Source organism: Pelodiscus sinensis, chromosome 5 (genome assembly GCF_049634645.1).
Source record: "Pelodiscus sinensis isolate JC-2024 chromosome 5, ASM4963464v1, whole genome shotgun sequence".
In the NCBI taxonomy this organism is placed as follows: Eukaryota; Metazoa; Chordata; order Testudines; family Trionychidae; genus Pelodiscus; species Pelodiscus sinensis.
The window spans coordinates 22108828-22120356 of record NC_134715.1 but is presented as its reverse complement, the minus strand read 5'-3'; the positions used below and the strand labels follow the sequence as shown (position 1 = coordinate 22120356).

Here is an 11529-nt window from a genome sequence, read left to right as displayed (position 1 = left end):
CGGAGCACTGAGGGGCGGGTTCCTGAGGCTAGGGGCAGGCTGTGTGGGGGTGCGGAGCACTGAGGGGCGGGTTCCTGAGGCTAGGGGCAGGCTGTGTGGGGGTGCGGAGCACTGAGGGGCGGGTTCCTGAGGGCAGGGGCAGGCTGTGTGGGGGTGCGGGGCACTGAGGGGCGGGTTCCTGAGGCTAGGGGCTGGCTGTGTGGTGGTGCGGAGCACTGAGGGGCGGGTTCCTGAGGCTAGGGGCAGGCTGTGTGGGGGTGCGGAGCACTGAGGGGCGGGTTCCTGAGGCTAGGGGCAGGCTGTGTGGGGGTGCGGAGCACTGAGGGGCGGGTTCCTGAGGGCAGGGGCAGGCTGTGTGGGGGTGCGGGGCACTGAGGGGCGGGTTCCTGAGGCTAGGGGCTGGCTGTGTGGGGGTGCGGAGCACTGAGGGGCGGGTTCCTGAGGGCAGGGGCAGGCTGTGTGGGGGTGCGGAGCACTGAGGGGCGGGTTCCTGAGGCTAGGGGCAGGCTGTGTGGGGGTGCAGAGCACTGAGGGGCGGGTTCCTGAGGCTAGGGGCAGGCTGTGTGGGGGTGCAGAGCACTGAGGGGCGGGTTCCTGAGGCTAGGGGCAGGCTGTGTGGGGGTGCGCAGCACTGAGGGGCGGGTTCCTGAGGCTAGGGGCTGGCTGTGTGGGGGTGCGGAGCACTGAGGGGCGGGTTCCTGAGGGCAGGGGCAGGCTGTGTGGGGGTGCGGAGCACTGAGGGGCGGGTTCCTGAGGGCAGGGGCAGGCTGTGTGGGGGTGCGGAGCACTGAGGGGCGGGTTCCTGAGGCTAGGGGCAGGCTGTGTGGGGGTGCAGAGCACTGAGGGGCGGGTTCCTGAGGCTAGGGGCAGGCTGTGTGGGGGTGCAGAGCACTGAGGGGCGGGTTCCTGAGGCTAGGGGCTGGCTGTGTGGGGGTGCGGAGCACTGAGGGGCGGGTTCCTGAGGCTAGGGGCTGGCTGTGTGGGGGTGCGGAGCACTGAGGGGCGGGTTCCTGAGGGCAGGGGCAGGCTGTGTGGGGGTGGGGAGAGTTGAAAGGTATGTTCCGAAGGCCAGGAGCAGACTGTGGGGGTGGAGAGCATTGAGGGGCGGTTCCCTAGGGCCGGGCAGGCTGTCTGGAGGAGAGGGGCAGGAGACAGGCCGGGGCGGGTTCCTGAGGGCAGCTGGCTGTGGAGGGGCGGGGCGTGTTGGGCCGCGCGGTGTCCATGGTGACTGCAGCCGCCGGCCAGCGCCGGGTCTCGGGGGAGCCGCCATGTACGACCGGGCTCCGCGGGCGTTGACCGTGCCCGCGGGCTGCACCGAGGCGCATGTGGGGCCCGGCTCCTACCAGCTGCAGCCCGGGAAGCAGCTGCAAGCAGGTACCGGGGCCTGGCCGCCCCCCGGGAGCCCCCTGCACAGCGCCCCCGAGCCCGCAGCCAGCCCCGCCCTGGCCCCGGCTGCGCAGGGTCCCGCCCCCACTCCCCGCAATGAGCGCCCCGAGCAGCGCAGCCTTTCTCCCAGCTTCAGGGGCCGAGCAGAGCCCCGGCCTGCGCTGTCCCTGCTAACGACACAGGGCTTGGCCGGGGGGAGCATGGTCGCTGGCAGCAGAGGGGGCTGTGGGAGGGGCGTGGAGACACCACTCTCCTCCCACCTTCCCCATCGACTTTCATTAGCCCCGTGGGCTCTGTCTGCGCTGGCGGATGTAAGACGTTGGCAGCAACAGCTCGCGCAGGCTTTCGGCACGTGCGGCTGTGTAGGGCACCCCTTTGGTGCCCCAATTGTAGTGGCGTTTTATGCCTAGGGGTGGGCTTGAGGGCAGTCCCGAATCTGGCTGCACCATCCCCTGCTCCCAGCTAGGGAAGTAAGCGAGTAGTCGACTACTCAGCTACCTGATACGCATAAGTTTATCCACTCCACTACTTGCTTCCAGTGCTTATTTTGTACAAAAAAAAAAAAAAGGTTCTGGTATTCCAGGGAAAAAGTTGTTGAGCTCTGTCCTACTGCATCTGGAGGTGCTGGGACTGCGTACCAGGCAGTACCATTACAAAAAAAACCACTGCTCACTTCCTCTTCCCCTTGCTGCCTCTGCCATGCTGCCTGGCTCTGCAAAGCGGCCTTTATCCACCATTCATGTAGTTGGTACAAATTGTATCACCTAAACGCTTAGCCAAATAACTGCTCTTTAACATCCTTACTCCCCAACCCCACACGCTCAGTACCAACCACCTTCCTCCCTGTAGGCTCACTGCCATGGCTCTGACAGTTTCCATCATCTGGCTGCTCCCCACCCCAAACCATGGGCTCACTGCTAGGACTCCAGTGGTCTTCAGGTCCATGCCCCAGCTGGCCCCCTACCCATGAGCTCAGATATGGGACTTTGATGGCCACATCCCCCAGCCATCTTCCCCTGCAGCTGTGCCCAACCTCTGCTCACCAGGCAGCGGCACTCAGTGCGAGTGCAGGCCGAAGGACTCAAATGAAGCAGAGGACAGCCATGTAGCCAGCAGCTGGAGAGAATGACGTTTTCCCCTTCAAAGTGCAGTTTCTCTCCAGCTGGCGGCAGCATTGCTGCTTGTTGATCTCATGCCCATGCTTGTTCTTCCCACACGTGTTTGCTGTGCCCACTGTCACCCGTGCTTCTTACCTTTTGCCCTGAGGCTGCAGCTGAGCTCCCCTGCTTGCTCTGCTCCAGGGTTGCCAGCTCGTCCAGACCAGGTGCCATTGCAGGGATGGCCCTTGTTACAGCATTGAGCACAGAGTTCTGCAGGGAAACAGATGGGATGTGGGGTGGTGGAGTGTGTCCATATTAGCAGCTATTGCAACACCACAGACAGCAGTGCATTGTAGTAGCTATCCCACTATGCAAAACTTGCCGCAGAGAGTTTGGGAAGGGTTTGCAATGCCACATAGGGCAGGCAATATCACATGAATGAGATTTCAGGATGGATAAAAATCAATAATTAAAAAAAAATTAAAAAATTTGACTTTTTTTATAACATTCTTTTTGAGGAAAAACCCATTTAAAGATAATTTTAATTAAGATACATTAGTGCTCAAAGAATAGGGATTATAAATTATCATGGAATAGGGATTATAAATTCTAATTAATTCTGTAGAATGATACAATATATTCATGTAATATTTAAGAAAAGTTTTGTAAATGGAGTTCCAATAATTCCAATCTTATGGGGTTCCAGAGGCAGGGTGGATTTGACTTAAATCAAATTGATTTAAACCATGATTTAAATCACTAGTCAGGAAGACTCGATTTAATCATGGTTTTTTACATAAAAGTGCATTGTTGTTGGTTGTTATAACCTTAATACATATTCTTTACAAGTCAGTGATAGATGTAGGTTTCATTTTAAAAGGTGCACATTATAAATTTTTTACAGTGATTTATTTAAAAAAAATTTCAGATTAATTTTACAACTATATCAGAAAATGAATGAATGGTTATTTCACTTACCAAAGGTAATTGAAGCAGATATTTATGAAGTCATTGGGACGTGAACTATCTCCAGTTCATCAGGTTAATTATTAATATTTGGAGCATTTTCTTGGTATCTTGTATTAGAAGGAGAACATCACCAGACAGACATTTAAATTGTTTTATTTAACTAAAACAACCATGTTATGTATTCTGGATGTTTTCCTTTAACAGCAAACATATAGTTAAATATTCAAGTTATTTTTAAATCAGGTTTGTTTTAGTTAAAATTGTTTTTAACTAAAAGAGTTAAATTAAATATATTAAAAAAACAAAACAAAAATTAAATCAACTGTCAGCCAGGAGAACATGAGAAACTTAAAACATTGCCTTCTACAGCTAACTCAGTCATCTTCACCTTCATTTTCCTGTTTGTTCATAATCTGGAAAATAAAAACAAGCTTTCCTGATTTGTCATGTCCCGAACAGTTTATCAGTTTGGAATGAAGTAGTCCAAAGAAAGAAAATATTCTTTCTACACTGGCAGAAGAAGCTTTGCTATTAAAAGTGAAATTATCACTTCAACAGTCTCTGAATCCAAGTGCTTAAGTGACTTCCACCAGCTCACTTGGTGTAACTTTCTTTAAAACATCAGCAAACATATATTTCTTGAATGGGTCACCCTTAGCTCTGAAATGTATTATGGTTGGCATTATGGAGAGATGATTGCTGGATGCCCATGTCATAGCCAATTCCAGTTCTTCTGCAGTTAAGGTTTGACTCTGGTACTGAGTATTGAGAATATTTGCAAGAAAATGAGCTGGAGATAGGGCTTGTCCCATTCTTTTTTTTTTTTTTTAATGCTTGTAATTTAACTCCGTCATTGAATATTTGTCTTTTAAGATCTCACTCAGTTCCTTCTAAATTTCAAGAGCGTCAGTAATAAAACAGCTATTTCCCTGCATTTTATTCAAGGTTACAGAAATAGGCTTCTGCGTGTGTTCAACATTTCTCTTAAGCCCAATGTTGAGAAATTTGGCTGTGACAGTGTCATTTATTTTTTCACAATTTTGTTCACAAACTATCATCAGATTAGGTCAGTTCTTGATATGGTGCTCAAAACAGTTCACTACTGAATTCCATCGCATGTCTTGTGGGACGGATAGCTTGGTTCCTCCCACTTTTTTCAGTGCAACTGCTGCAAAGCGGTTGTTACAGAAGTATTTTGCCATTTCAACAACATTAGCCATTATTTCTGGAACTCTAAAGTCCTTAGCTAGGAGGTGCATCAAATAAATACTGTAACTGTATGATATTAGTTGGGAACCCAATTCACTCTCTTCTAAATTTGGTCTCATCTTGGATACATTTGCAGCATTGTCTGTGATCAAGCTGACTATTAGACATTTGATTTTTTTTACAGTGATAGTTTTTACTGCTACTTCTACTAAGTATTCTGCTGCGTATGCATTTCCTGATGTGTCTTTGACAGCCACTTTTCAACTAAAGTGTGGGATAGGAGGGGAAAGTCTGACAGGCACTGGGTATGTGTGTGTGTGGGAGAGGGGAGGGTTAGTGTTTTTTACGGGATGTCAGCATGCTGTCTTCTAAGTTCAAGACAGCGGCAGGAAACAACCTGTCCTGAGGTGGGAGGAATGAGATCCGAACATCAGCCCCCCTCCCTTCCATCCACGGCTCTTTGCACAAAAATCTCTCTGTCACTCATACAAATGTCTGCCTCTGTCTTCAACAGCATGGGTATTCCATCTGAATGTCCTGTTGCAGATCAGCACAGTATGCAGGTTTTCTGAAACAGAGGGAAACAAAGGGGATATGTGCAGGCCTGCAGGGTAGCCAGCTGCATTAAAAAACGGAGCAGAGTGGCAACTGGAGGGATTATGGGGCATTTCTAGAGGCTAGTTAAAGTGCTGCAAATAGTGGGTCCACATTAGCACTGTAGTGCTGTAGCCACTGCACGTTTCTCATTGTGGAAACTCTACATTTCTCATTGAAGTGGTTTACTTAGAGCACAGCAACTGTGGAGTTAGTATGCTCTAGGGGTGTGAATGTGTACCCATGTACACAGTTAACTGATGAGCCTGGGCTCATCTGTTAACTCTCATGGTTACACGCAGCCATGGGCGGTTGGTGAAGGCAGGGCTGTCGGAGAGAAGCCCCTAGCTCCACCTCCAGCCCTGCCTCTTCTGCTAGGCGCTGCTCCTTCCCCGGCACCTGGGAAGCAGGGTGGCATGCCGCTCATTTGCTCCCCACTTCTAACCATTGGGAGTGGAAGAGAGTGGGCATGTACTCACCGCAGTCTCCCCAGCCCTGGAGGAAGGCATGGTGTGGTGCCTAGCTAAGCCCAGCACAGCCTCAGGGGAGGTAGGAGGCAGGGAGGGCTGTGCCAGGCAGGCAGGAGTTGGTACACACAGGGAGCTGGCTTTTAAGCCTCTACAGAAGCAGCAGCACAGAGCGGGGTGAAGGTGAGCACTGGTTCCCATTGAGTCGCCTTCTCCCTGCGCTGCTGCCTCGGATACAGTGGTTACATGTTTCAGCAGCTACACATTTACAAAAATAAATTATTTTTAACATCCGTAGTGCACTCTAACTGCCTTATCAGTGTGGATATCTTGGAGTTACTGCACTGTAACTTAACAGTGTAGACAAGGCAATAGAGGTAGAAACTACCTCGGTTACGTCTTTGCGAGGATTTTATATCGGGAGCTGGTTGAGCTGGTTCTCAAAATGGAGATGATGTTATTCTTTTCTTCAACTTGAACTACAGGCAGTCCCCGGGTTACGTACAAGATAGGGACTGTAGGTTTGTTCTTAAGTTGAATATGTATGTAAGTTGGAACTGGCGTCCAGATTCAGCCGCTGCTGAAACTGACCAGCAGCGGCTGAATCAGGATGCCTGGGGCAGAGCAGCTGGGGTGTTGCCGGGTTGGTCCAGTAGCGCCCAGAGCGGCGCTGCGGGACCAACCAGCAGTGCCCCAGCTGCTCTACCACAGGCGTCCGGAGAAAAGCCTGGTCTGCTGGGGGGGGGGGGGGGGGAGGCGTACTAGCAGACCAGGGAGACGCGGGCAGTGGACCGAGACGCACCGCGGTCCCGCCGCCCGGGTCCTCCGCGGCTTTGCTCCCTGTCTCCCTGGTCTGCTGGAGACCAGCAGACCAGGGAGACGAGGAGCAAAGCCTCTGAGGATGCCGGCAGCGGGACAGCCGCGGTGCGTCTGGGCTGTCCGCTGCCCGCATGCTCCCCGGCTTTGCTCCCCGTCTCTCTGGTCTGCTGGTCTCCAGGAGACCAGGGAGATGGGGAGCAAAGCCGCGGAGCACATGGGCAGCGGACAGCCCAGACGCGCCGCGGCTCTCCCGCTGCCGGCGTCCTCAGAGGCTTTGCTCCCCATCTCAGCAGACCAGGAAGATGGGCAGCAAACCCCGTTCGTAACTCGGGGACTGCCTGTATATCTTCTATATATTTAAATGTGATAAATCTGATTCATATCTTCCACTGATTTTACACATTTGTAACACTGTTCCACCTGATTTGGTCGTGTGAGAGGAGACTTAGGTCTGGGCACTTTTCCACAAATTCCTGTTCTCTCCACACAAAGATTATAATGTTCTTCAATTCTGTTGGAGATGGAGCCAGACATCTTCTTCAGAGCCTATGTGTGAGAAAAATCTTGGAAATTCTGCAATGCAAAGTCCTAAGGACAAACACTGCCAATCTGCCACACTGTGAAAATGATGGCTTTATATTCAGAAATACCTTTCTAATTCTCTCACTGAAAAACCTTATCTAATGTTCTTTCCCATTCTGACATAAATATGAGTTCTCAGTAGGCTTCAGTGTGTAGCTGGGCTTTAATATATTGTACTAGGAGTATTTTTATTTCTTTTGTACTGAATAAAAGAATTTGGGGGCCTTTAATTTCCATTTATGTTCTTTTCAGCAAAAGCAAAGCTCTGCAACTGAAGATAGAAATATGTGGGGATATCAGACAAATTTTTTTTTTCTCAGTTTAAAGTAGGAATGACTTGAGAATAACTGCCAGTAGTATTGGAATTCGTATTCTTTTGGCTTAATTGGTAATATCTTAGGAGCAGGTTTTCAGAATTAAGTCTTAGATGCAAATTGAAGTTAAAGGAGATATGAGTAACAATATCTTTCCAATCAGCAGTGAAAAGTCAAGATGGATATAGGCCATAGGGTTAAGTTAATGTGTCCTTTGTAGGTTAAACATGAATTAATAAGGCCATGCCACAGATTTGTTAGGTTGTCCCCCCCAATGGCACTCATCAGAGGGACAGTTTCTGAAACCACTGAAAACACTAAATTGAGGTATCAGATAAAATAAGATTTTATCTAATTTAAATTATTTTAATTTTATCTGTAAAATGGTATGGTAAAAAGGAGAAAAACTGCATTTAAACCATGACTAGCTCATGAAGGTCATTTTATAGATCTTATGAAGGAAACTATTAGGAGTGGAAGTGAGGAACATTTTAAAAATGTAAAATTTATTTTTATTCATTCCTTTATCTTTACTTTCCCACTCACTGTCAATGTTACTTTATTCCAGAAATTAAAGGAAAAATCCACTGTAAACGGGAAATGGGAGACCTGCATTGTATTTAAATACAACTAAAGTAAATCCCAGTTGAAAATAAATAAAATTGTAATCAAGCATTATTTCATTTACGGGAAATTTAAGTCATATGTTTATGTACATTCATCCAGTCTTACTACTTAATACCTGACGTGTGCAGGATGTCAGACTAAATGATCACAATAGTCATTTGTGTGCTTAAAATATAGGAAATCTATTAATAACTTTTATTAAAATCTTTTATACCAACGATCACAACTAATTTATGTAGTTAAATAAAAGCTTAGACTTAACAGCAGAGGGGGGACAGAAATTAGGAGTGGTTGGTAAAGGAGAAAACATGTTTTTACTCAAGAGTTTAAAACAAGATCAATGAGGTAGAGAGATGCAGAAAAATCAGTGGGTGACTGCAGTTGCAAAGGAGGCTGCCTCCTAATCAATAGCACTCAGACTGGGAAGGGATTGAGAGGAGTCTAGTGTAATTTGTATAGAGATTAGGGCCGTCAAGAGAGAAAAAAAATTAATCTCAATTGCATGATTAAAAAAATTAATTGTGATTAATTGCATGATTAATTGAGCTGTTAAACAATAAGACTCCAGCTGACTCCAGTGTTGTGCTGCCCCTTTGAAATGCCGCCGTAGCTTTTCAAAGGGGCAGTGCCATGGGAGCCCAGGATCAGCTGTGCGGTGCTGCCTCTTTCAAATGCCACAGCAGCATTTGAAAAGAGCAGTGCCGTGGAAACGCCTGCGATTAATGTATGTTAAAAAAATTAACACATTAATTGTGCTCTGTGTTAATCACAGGCGATAACGCACATTAATTGACAGCCCTAATGGAGAGGGAATGGAGCAAGTTCATGGAGCATTTTAAAATCAGAAAAGGGAATTTTGAACTGGATCCTGAAATGAATGGGCAGCTAGTGCAGTTATTTGAATAAGGGGATAGTGAATTTGCACTTCTCTGTACATGTGAGAAGGGCAGTAACTTTCCATGGATTGATTTTCCATTGCTTAGTCTTTCAGTCAAATTGGATGTCTTTCTAGGTCAACCAAATCAATGGAATTGAAGCAGGACTCATTTGTTGAAATTCTATGGCTTATTTTTTGTAAGAGGTCAGATTAAATGATGATAGTGATCCCTATTGGCCTTAAAATATGTTAATATCTGCTGTACAAGCAGGAATCTGAAGATGCAGGGTATGGAAAAGCTACAGAAAATGGGCTTCAGCATTCTGTAGGTGCTTCAGGGCTAAAACATAATTAGTGTGATGGCTTTCTGCATTATAAAATAGATTTATTGCTTTTCATGCTACACCCTCTAACATATATTGTTCTTTATATATGACCCATCTATTCAATGGAACGGAGCAGTTAGATGAACCAAGTGTGTTGGTTACTGAAGAATAATTTTGATGCATATATAGGCTGTTTGCTTTCTCAAACTCTTGTAAGTACATATGTTTTACTGTTTTTTTCTGCCCTCCCCCACTTGCAGATGGCTATGCTCCATTTCTTTCTTTGACAAATCGAGACTTTACATATACTATTCCAAATGCTGAGATTGATGTTCCAGGACCAGGATACTATGATATTGCCAAAGTACAGGTAAAATTGTATAAGTTGCATTAAATATGTTGAGAGAGATGAAATTGCACTCTGACGTTCAAAACAGTAATATAAGTGATTTTCATAACTAAAATTCAATGGAACAAATCAACAAATACTCTCCTCTTGCGAGAAGTAAACATTTGGAAGAGATCTTTTATATATACACAGGTTGAACCTGTATAGTCTGGACTTCCGTGGTCCAGCAACCCTGTAGGTGCTCCTGTGTTGGAGCACTCATGGGGAAAAACTGGGCTCTGTGCTTAACAACTCTTACCTTGCCTTCCTAGAGATTCTGTAGTACCTTAAATAGCTCATTTGCAGTGCTCATGTTCAGGGAGGGAAGGGGTAAGCAGAGATGGGGGTCGTTGTACCAATAAAAGCAAGCAGGATTTTATGGGGGGGGGGGGTAAGGCAAAAAGCCACATTTATTGTAAAGATAATAATAAAGAATAAAGAAAAGATAGAAGCAAACAACGTTGTTTAACTACTTATTCCTATCACTACTTAACCCTTACACACACACACACACACACACACACACACACACACACATATATATATATATATATATATATATATATATATATATATATATATATATAACATTCATTCAATCATTCATCCATTCATTCAGGTTCTGTGTATTTGTTATACAGTAGTTACCAGCCTGGAAGTTGCTTGTGACAGAATACTGGCCAGGTATTCTGTACACAAGTGATGGTAGTGGGGAGCGAAGTCCTGATCAGATGCGCATCTGAAGCTCCTGGTAGGCTGGCAGCAGAACCTGGGGGTGAAGGACATGCTCTGGGGGAAGAGGTAAGGTAGCTGTGGAGCCTCATGGTTGGGGACCAGGAGCACATCCCCACGGTCAGTAGTGAGGGCCAGGAGGGTAGCTCTGCAGCTGTGGGGCTTGATGTGTGCATGCAGGGTTGTGCTCCTGGCTTTAGCCTCAGGGCTCTGTAACCACCCTGCCTCTTCCCCTGAATGCCCCTCCTGGTCCCTGCTGGGTCAGTGTTGGAGCCTCTGCGGTCATCAGAGCTGGTCTGGCAACTGGTGGCATCAGAGGGGCTAGCATTGACCTACCCTAGTCTGGCACATTCCCTGGTTCAGGACCGGTCAGGTGCCAAGGGTACAAGACCAGGAAGGTACAACCTGTACAATTCTTTCTTCCTCATTGTTCTGCCTCTTCATGCATCCCCCCTTTCCCCCCATCTACTCCTTTCCCCAATAGAAAAATTAAGAAAGAGCCCTACGTGCTCCTAAAAATGAGATTGTTGGATGTGTTGTGTCAGTTAAAAATTCAAATGGCTGTCTGAGCTCCTAGATGGTTTGTTGTTTTCATGTAGCTCACCTCCAGTAGTAGGGGGTATTTTGTGTATGGTGTAAGTTAGGGATGTGAATGAGTAGCTGGATAACTGGTTGCCCGGTAAGCATCACCCTTAATGGGTGATATTTAGAGTAACCAGCTAACTGGAGCCTGGGAGCAGTCCCCCAACTGCAGCTTGTTGCGGGTGGAGGGCTGCTCCAGCCCCACTGGGCCCACTGCAGGGTGAGTTGGCAGCTCCCTGGGGCCAGGAGGTGACAGCATTTCACAATATAACTGAATAAACAGTATTTTGCATCCCTGGTGTAGATCAAGATTTCTTGTTGCCCCAGTGTGCTAACAGAGAATATAGTTTTAAAACAGCAAAGACCCATGAAATTTAAGTAATGAATTGATTTTTTTTAAATGAAACTGCTTAGTAATGGTTCCAGTAAGGATAAAGGAAGTTCAGATTAATGCTGCATGAATTATTTGTTACATGTTTTCACGCTTACATGGTAGGTTTCTGTATGCTTTATTACAGTGGTGTGCAAACTTCTCCAGCTGGGCCTGTCTTCCCATT

General features: G+C 47.0%; 1 protein-coding gene across 1 annotated transcript in view; it reads left to right on the top strand.

Moving 5' to 3' along the window:
* Window positions 1-1093: 1093 nt before the first annotated feature.
* Window positions 1094-11529, top strand: part of STPG2 (sperm tail PG-rich repeat containing 2) — a 472111-nt gene continuing 461675 nt past the window's right edge. The window contains exons 1-2 of the mRNA XM_075929635.1: window positions 1094-1374; window positions 9531-9640. Of these exons, the coding sequence (XP_075785750.1) occupies window positions 1269-1374; window positions 9531-9640 (216 nt within the window). The 5' untranslated portion in view covers window positions 1094-1268. The remainder of the gene's footprint in view (window positions 1375-9530; window positions 9641-11529) is intronic.